Raw genomic sequence first — 9384 nt, 5'->3', positions numbered from 1 at the left:
TTCACAAAGTTTCTTGCATACAAACGTATTACTTACAGTGTCGGATTTGGAAGTGTTATCTAATAATTATATATAAGAAACAATCATTTTAGTTTTTATAGCCAAAAGATGACCACAGGGATAAGGAAAACAGTAATATTTCAAACCTATTTTGGTGCTGATCTTTAATATATTATATTTCTACTTAGTAGTAAACATTATACTTGTGTTGGTGATCCTTATATTGCTTACTCGACTGTCTTACTTTCTAGAAGTTCAGCCTATGTGCAAACTTTGTCAACAATGAGGTGAAGGCTCTCACCTCCTCCCGAAGATCCAATTAAGAAAGTATTTCTCGTTTGCTGTGAGACACCGCGGAGAGAGGAGACACTTATATAAGTAATTACGAGTGGAAATTAACAGGGATAAAGAGATGAAGTGGCAGGACACCGAAAGCGTTTGACTACAATTATCATCACTTATAATACTTTTTTTGACGTGGTGATTTTTGTAGCAGTGAAATCTTTGACGACAGCTGTTTTCTCGTGAGATTCATCAGTATATCTAGTGTAAGTAAATCATTGTTTTCCTTTAGTATTAGTTAGATTTCTAGTACGGTAATCAATTCCCTACGAGTGCTTATCGTCCAGAGCTTAGATATATAATGTATGAATGCACGTATGCGAGTGCGCGCATGGGGGTAGTAGCAGATGTAGCTATCTGTGTGAATGGCCTAAAATACAAGCAATAAATTTTTAAATTAAGTTTGACACGACTCTTACCGGCCCTACCGGATTAATCTTCATCTTTTCAAAATCTCTGTGATATGACTTCCAAAGGAGAGACACAACTGCTAAATGTTGATATCATTTGTGATGATCATTCGTAAACCTCGACGGAAGGGCCACTAATCATTTGAATTCAACCTCACGATCGCCAGCCACCCAGCAACAAATGATAGGACGTTTCCAAGTGCCACCCAGAATGTGCTCAGCTCATTTCTTACCCAGTGACCTACAGGCTGCACATCAAAGGCGGTTTCCTTCAAATCTCTGAACGCTCTGCAAGCGACAAGATTGTTAATTAACCTTGAAGGCACAGATGTGATTGGAATCAGTTTCTCAAGAGTGGATCGAATGCATTCGATATTTACCCGGCAGCCTGAAGGATATTTCGGCTCATTATGTTTCCAAATATAGCTACCTAATATCTCAGGTAAAAGCTATCAAATAATAAGTGAGTGCTGCTCTTTCAACATTTTTTTTATTGCTTTCTTGTGTAAGTTGTTTTCTTAAAATTGTCTAGTAATCTTGAAATGACTTTGGAATAAATGTTGAAAGTCTTGGTATCTTATTCATTCATTTTCATGCGAGGATCTTCTTAATACTCGTCGATCCAAAGAAACTATTGTTGGAAATGCAAGACATAATGTCTACAGCTCATTTTGACGAGAGACGTCCGCCCCTGAAATAGCCACAATGCCCTGTTAACTTCTCGAATCCTGGACAAATGCGGAAGACTGAAGATTCACGCCCGCATTCGCAAGCAACGGTGAAGGAAATTGACGTGTCAGGCACTTGGTAGACTAGCCGTTTAACTGGGTGAAACATTTATTGTGGGCGGTATACGAAACGAAGAGACCCAGGAGGCTTTCAAGGCTTTACAAAGGCAATGCGGTTCTTACCTCACAGTCTTCAGAATTGCATCAGTGGATCAGTGCAAACGAGCGAGTCGCTCTGGAAGGTGTTGGAACTTCCCCGAAATTTTTTTTTTTTTTTTTTCCCGCTACATAAAGGTTTTCTCTACAAATGAGAATAGAGCAGGAGAGCACTGAGAGCAGCACAAATAGGAAGAAGACCGCTGGGAAGGCCAAGAACGAGGTGAATAGACATAATTGGTTATCAGAGCAAATATAAAAATCGATAACGAAAAACTTGCCTTCGGCGGTAAGTGTCACTTGACTGAGAGGAGAGAGAGAGAGGAGGAGAGAGAGAGAGAGAGAGAGAGAGAGAGAGAGAGAGAGAGATTATGATTAAAAATGTATTAAATGCTGGTAATGTTATCTAATATGTATATATATATATATATTATATATATATAATATAGTATATATATATATATATATATATATAATATATATATATAATATAATATATTTATGCATAGGGTAGGTTTTTATATGTCAGCATTTATACAGGAGCATGAAACTTCTCTAGACGACTAATATCTGTTCTGAGAAAATTTTGCAGAATCTCACTTCAGGAGACCGAAAAGGGGATGTACTGACAGTTTTTGATACGCTGAACTAACATTCATCGAAATGGAAATAATCAGCGCTCGGTGGTCGTCCCTCTCCGCTCGAAACATGGCTGTTGGGCGTGACTGGGAGTGCGGAAACGACGTGACCAGGCCACGGAGGACACTTGAATGTTAGGTCATGTGTGACGCAATGGAATCATCTTCTTACCAAATTTGTTGTGTCAGCAACGTCATATTGAAGGGGTGTGTCTTATCACAGAATTCACGCATTTGTCTATAGCATCATAAAATTATAGTTCACTGCCACTTTAGAAATCCCTTCTTTTGGAGGTGTGGGAGAAACTGTAACAGACTGTGAGGATGGCCATAGAAAAGTAAGACACTGATTTTTTTTTTTTTTTTTTTTTGTGTCCGTGTTACTATTTGGCAGTCTCTATGAGATGTACCGATGCAGTGAACTGTTTCTTGACTTTGAGTATTTTATTATTTTTTTTATTATGGATTTTTCTTTTTCTTTTGTTTTACATTTCACACGTTTGTTACATTCTAATGGTGGCCGTGTCTTCTTTCGGACGGGAACATTTTGATTAGGTCTCATGAAATTGTTTATTTGGATTTGGTTCAGTTTCCCCCGTGTTGCTGGAGAACATTCCATTCTCTCTATAAGGTCTCTGGATTTGGCATAGCCCGCCAGTTGTTGGCACTTTTTCTGATGGGGTAACTTTTTCAGTTGGGGTACCAGAAGCGGATTCAACCTTTGCATCTGGCAGTTTTTCCAGGAGAGTAGAAACTGATAGAGAGCCTGGTATCGCTTGCAGTGGCCCTATTGCCAAAGTTAATAGCGATAGGAAATTTGAGGATTAGATACTGCGGTTCATTTGTTTTAGTTGCAATAGGATAAGGCATATCAAGAGGTTGTGTAGAATCAAATACTGTAGTGGTGGTAAAAGTTCTGATCCACTTTGGCGGCCTTGTCCATCTCTTTTACGGAATAGTGTTCGACCTGCCATTTCTGAGTTTTGATCACATCAAATGGCGTGGATGTGAGGCCCATAAAGGGGATTATTCGAGGGGAGGCCGAGCAGTCAAAGACCTAAGGGTAAATTGGTCATGTCACGTTGCGCTTTTGGAGGATGAAAATGAGCTGAAACCTTTGCTGGAAGCAGCTGTGTTTGATTCATTTGTTTTAATATTCATCGATACATGGGGGTCGCTTAATATATATATATATATATATATATATATATATATATATATATGTATATATATATGTATATATATATATATATATATATATATATATATATATACTATATATATATACTTACTTAATTACTTTAAGGTTCTTTGCAGCGTCCCTTCGACCCCTAGCTGCAACCACTTTCATTCCTTTTACTATACCTCTGTTCATATTCTCTTTCTTCCATCTTACTGTCCACCCTTTCCTCACAATTGTTTCATTGTGCAACTGCTTTGAGGTTTTCCTCCTGTTACACTTTTCAAACCCTTTACTGGTTTGAATTTCCGTTTCAGCGCTGAATGGCCTTAGTTGCCCCAGTGCTTGGCGTAATGCCAAATATCTATATAAATCAAAATAAAAATTAAGGATAAGAGAAAATGTCCAATTTTTAGAAAATATATATATATATATATATATATAATATATATATAGATATAATATATATATATATATATATATATATACATATATATATATATATATATATATATATATATATATATATTAATAATATATATATATTATCACTTTTATGCTAAATAAGGCCGTTCTGTGATTATAAGAAAGTTAACTATGGGGTGTACTTAAAAAAATATAATGTCTATAACCACATCTTACTCCATATTTTGTCAGAATCGCCACAAACAAATTTGCCATGTGAAGTACCTGGCCATTCAGTTTCTTAAAAAAATCTGGCTATACATGAATCTGGTTGTACGAGACCTGTTTGTGATAGTAATAGATAAACAGATGAAAAAATTAATCCATTACAAAATACAAGAACTGCTTTAGGGTAGTAATGCACTACATCTTCTCTTGAACAGCTGAGGAGGCTCCATTTGATAAAGATGAAGGTAACGGTACTTGCATCAGAAGATGATGAATATGAACCGAACCCTTAATTTCTACCGCATGTGGAATGATATTGACCCTGGAATGTTTCCTTCTTTTAGTGGGAAATTACAATGGAAAAAAAAGCAAACACACACATTTGCATTTCGAAATCCTCCAATTAACTTGAGGTCTTTCGATACCTGCTGGAGACTTGATATTCCATGAATGTTTTGCGCAGAGCAATTGCAAAATCATTTGACGTGCCAGTCACTGAGGAGACAAAATCTATGAAGTAACATCTCGTTTTTAAATAGACCCACGGAGCTCGAGGCATAACAAGTAATGCGGTCAGTCAGTCAGTCAGTCTTCTGAGGGACGCCAGTGGATCAGTGCAAAAGAGTAACCTTCTTTGCAAGTCTTAGAACTTTCGAGTTTGTTTGCTTCAACAAGGTATGCTAACAAATAAAATAGTGTTTGCGCTGTGTATTTGTCGGGGTCATCAGGGCAAAATATAGAAATCAGTAACGTAAAACTTGCAAGAGAAGGGGCTTACTATAAGTACTCTGAAATTTCCAATCACGATGAAGTCTTTTAATTCCTCACCTGACGGATAGGTTCTCCTTTCTCTACTGGCGTATAAAGGGCTTCATTTTTTTTCAAAAATTTGACTACAGAGAGCCAAAATAGTATTTCAGTTTCCAACGAAACAAAATCTTGAAGAAACTGTGTTTATCAGGGAGGAGGACCAAAGCACCTATCATGAACCACGAAGAAGAAGTCGGTTCTCAGCTTCGTCAAGTTCTGGAAAAGGAAGAGTTGCTGGCCCTTGCTGCCAGAATAAAGGACAACTACCCCTACTGCATAGAGGTATGAAGTAGACCCTTTTCTGATGTTTTGACATTTTCTGCTAATGAATTAAGGTTCTCAATCAGCTGAAATGTAGGTCTGTCAATCATTTCCCCAATTTGTTGTTTTTGATTTGGCTTTTTGATCACAAGTTTGGTCGTTATCCTAATTTGAACAGTTTCTTGTAGCTTCTGATCATAAGCACTCTTCTCGTGTTTAAATATTCTTTCTGAAGTTAATAATATAGCAAATTTCACCCACTCCTTTTGACAACATTATATCATTACTAATCAGAAGTTGAACCCTATTTATAGTTCCACGTTGGCCGAGTGCATTTCGCGCTCGGCTACTATTCCGGTGGTCCGAAGTTCGATTCTCGGCTCGGCCAACGCGGAACTAGAGGAATTTATTTCGGGTGATAGAAATTAATTTCTCGATACGATGTGGTTCGGTATCCCACAATTAAGCTGTAGCCCCGTTGCTGGGTAACCAATTGGTTCCTAGTCACGTAAAAATATACTTAACTCTGAACCCTATTCATGTGGAACACGCCCAAGGAGCCATTAACTTAAAATTCAAACTCCCAAAGAATATAGCGTTAATTAGAAAGAAGAAACAGAAGGTAATGGGAAATGGAGGAAGAAGAGATCGCCTATAAAAATATAAACAATAAATTAACGAAATGATAAATAAATAGATAAAATGTTAGTACATTATTAAAATACAAGGAAATTTGTGCATTGGTGGTAATGCATAACGACTTCGCTTCAACTTTTGAAGTTCCAATTAGCTGATAATACGAATAAACATTTATGCAATGTAGTTCGCCACTTAGAATGCCAAGTTATCAGTATCAGTAAGAATGAATATTACTATAATAAAACTCTTCTTATAAAAGTATTCACCGGCAGATGTACAACACTTTGCTACTGACCGCCAGGGGACTGAACGCTTCCTTCCAGTACGAGATCTATGTGCCCAGGAATCACCAGGACTCTCATATCGTCATTTGGAGGTCATTGGTTGAAGTAAGAGGAAATATCTGTTATCATAATAGATTGCCATTGAGGACTGAGTTGCTAGCGGAGAAAGAAATTGCATGGGTGTAAATATGTGACTACTTAAACTCACACATGAAACTTTGCAGTAATGCTCAGCCGAGGTCTTTTTAGAAACCTATAATTGATCAAGTTGTTGCTTTCATCTTTGTTGTCTTCCAAGAAAAGAGATAATTGCATAATGAGAGCATTTAACGACAGTCTCTTAAAATATATCCAAGATCCTTATGAGACGGTCGTGTCACATGAGGACTTAAAGTGAACTGTACGATAAATGATGTCTATATGAATGTTCCTCACATACACCGAGAGGTGTTTTATGCTCACAAACACTAAGACACAGATGTCGTTTAACATCAGATCCACTTTAATCTCAGAATAAACACAAAGAAGGGAATTGATAAGTGGTCAGTCCACTTGTGACGGATCACTTGTCAGTTATAAAGTCCCCTTCGGTGTTCATTCCGTGCCGAAATTGAGAGAATTTTATATTAAATGACATTTGTAGGTTAATGTTCACTACATGTTTGTGACACTATATCTAGCCTGAAAATTGATTAGAAATGGATAAGGAAATTTTTCTTACGAAGGTTTTGAACATAAGCAAACTGGGTAGAAGACCGAGGTCAGAGTGTAGATAGCCGGAGCTAGCTTTAGTCTACTTATCATTTTGGGTTCTAGTTTAACCTAAGACAGAAATTCTTTTACATCAGCATTGCTTCAAATGCTATACAGAATTTGGCGAATATTACCAATAAGCTACATATATGACAAGTTCTTTGGTCACTTGTCCTTATCTATCTATATACATTTTTCTTTTTCTTTTTTTTTTTTAGTGGAAGAACATGAGCATATATTGCAGAGAGGAAGAGGTTCCTCTGCTCATCAAAGTAATGAAGGGCAGACATTTCCTGGATATAGTTAAAGAACTACCAGTAAATATGTTTTTCATATCAAACTACCAAGTAGATGTAGTACTTGATACACTTCAAGAAATCCTTGAGAGGCGCCTCCAAAAAACCCAGGATTCATGTTACGCCTATGAAACTCGACAAGAAAGTCCTCTGAGGTAAGACCTTCTTGGGATGAGCCTCCCTTTTCATCTTTGCTATTTCAAAGTAGTTTAACAAGACAGTAGAATCACATTTCTAGGTTGTACAATTCCGTTTCTAGTGAGCCGTGCAAAGTTATAATTACAATTAGAGAAATTGGGCAGATAATGTTAAATTCCATATTTGTAGAATTAATCAAATATTCAAAATGATAAGTTATAGCACCTGGGGTGATGGAATGTTGCAACGAACTTTTAGTGTCATATGAGGATTCAGTTCACCAGTTAATGTACACTGTAAACTTACCACCCATAGGGCCTAACAAATAGTATTTTTATGACGACCCTTACTCACCTCAGTAACGACAAAAGAAGAAATTTTGTGGAGACAGAAAAAGATTTATAATGTGTATATGAAGTCCGTTCAACTCTCGCAGCTGACACTTACAAAAAAAGTAGAGACATTGCATAAGTGAGAATAGACAAAATCTTTTTCCTGCGACAGAAGGTAATTAGGGCGAATGTAATTTATCACAACTGAAGAACTTATTGAAAGACGAATGTAAACTGGTATCTTGAAAGTTGTGATATTTTCATCAGATGAGAAGTGGGTGGGGATAATTAGTAAGATAAGTAGATGACTAGAAATGAAATAAGATGAAACCGGTAGAAAGTAATAAAAACAGTGATCAAGGACATAGGAAAAAGACTTCGATTGAAATTCGGACAGATATATTACAGGCTAGAAGGTGAAGAGCTCCCCTTTCATATCCAACCCAGAAAGAAGAATAGAATCAAAGTAATTTATGACGTCCCCACAGAGGAATTTGAGTTTGAAATGCTCCCTCGGCCCCTTGCTGCACCCACATTTTAGCCTTTTACCTTACCTCCCTTTCTGCTCCCTTATTCGGGGTTACTGTCCAACACAACACCCCTTTACTTCTTTGGACAGCTGTGGGTTTTCTACCTTTAGACATCTGTATTTCTTCCCATTTATTTTCTGGATTTCTTTATCTTTTTGTCCAGACACTCCAGTCCCTTCTTTCATTGTCCTTAATGTATAGCTTGACGACCTAAATTTTATAAAAGAATTAGTCAAGTTTCATTCTGTTTACAAGTAAATGATTGAGAACTTGTAGTGAAGTAGTCACTGTATTCTGTAATAATGATAATAAAAAAACAGAGCCAAGAGAGAAGGGCCCCCATAAGATTTAGGCACTGAACACTGAAACATTCCTCTCTCTCATCTTTCCCCATTTTTGTAAAGTCTTAGTGGTCTTGTCTTTTTTCTGAAACCAACAGGTGTCCAGCCGGCATGAAGGTCCAGAGACTGGGGAGGGCAGGCATCCAAAAAATGCTGGAAAGTAACGAATACTGGAAGAATGCTTCTCTAGACCTTTTTTGCAGCTTGGCAGAAAACTTGCCAATGCTGGGAATTTACTTAGACCCAGATGTTGTGGAGGAGAAGGTCATTGATTTAAATGACATCAGTTTTGCAGTAGACGAAGCAACACCATTCGGTCAGGTCGGCTGTAGCCCTGATGGTGCTGTGGGCTTGCTGTGGATTGATGTCAATTACAGAAAGCGTGGGCTGGGAAGTCTCCTCACTGAGTTGATGGGTCGACTCCAGATGTCTGAGGGGTTTTTTCCTCATTCCATTGTGGTCTACTATAATGATGCCTCTGCTAGAATGTTCGAGAAGCTGCCAGGCTGGAGGAAAACCCACTGTGCCAACTGGATATTCCCTGCTCAGTGAGGGGTCCTTTTGTGAATCCAAATCCATTGCAAGGCTGGTCTTGTAATTCAGTCCTTATTTTCACTTGGGAATCATGCCTTGATTTGATTTTAAGCCTACTATTGTAATTTAAGGTGATATCAGATGGTGCTAGGACTTAATATATCGACTCTATACCATAAAAACAAAAATATTAAACACTTAATACTTAGTCACTTTTAAATTAAATAAGTGGTGAATGATCAGCTTTCATCTGTATTTCCTGGACTTCTGTCAATTTCCTCCCTCTCACTTTCTGTTTTCATTCCTAAACATTTGGTTTGTTGAAAACAAGGCTCGTGGTCATCATCAAACGAAACATTTTGACAGTCATTTCCTCTTC

The 9384-nt window shown here is 37.4% G+C and overlaps 1 protein-coding gene across 1 annotated transcript; it reads left to right on the top strand.

Annotated features, from left to right (window-relative positions):
- The first annotated feature begins 6069 nt into the window (after positions 1-6069).
- LOC135202643 (uncharacterized) lies at positions 6070-9183 on the top strand. Its single transcript, XM_064232137.1, has 3 exons — positions 6070-6186; positions 7053-7285; positions 8570-9183. Exons 1-3 carry the CDS (start codon positions 6070-6072, stop codon positions 9021-9023), a joined length of 804 nt encoding a protein of 267 aa, XP_064088207.1. The 3' UTR covers positions 9024-9183.
- Positions 9184-9384: the final 201 nt, after the last annotated feature.

The sequence above is a fragment of the Macrobrachium nipponense genome, chromosome 33 (assembly GCF_015104395.2).
Source record: "Macrobrachium nipponense isolate FS-2020 chromosome 33, ASM1510439v2, whole genome shotgun sequence".
NCBI lineage: Eukaryota > Metazoa > Arthropoda > Malacostraca > Decapoda > Palaemonidae > Macrobrachium > Macrobrachium nipponense.
Note: the sequence above shows the minus strand (reverse complement) of the source record. Positions and strands in the feature narration are given on the sequence as shown.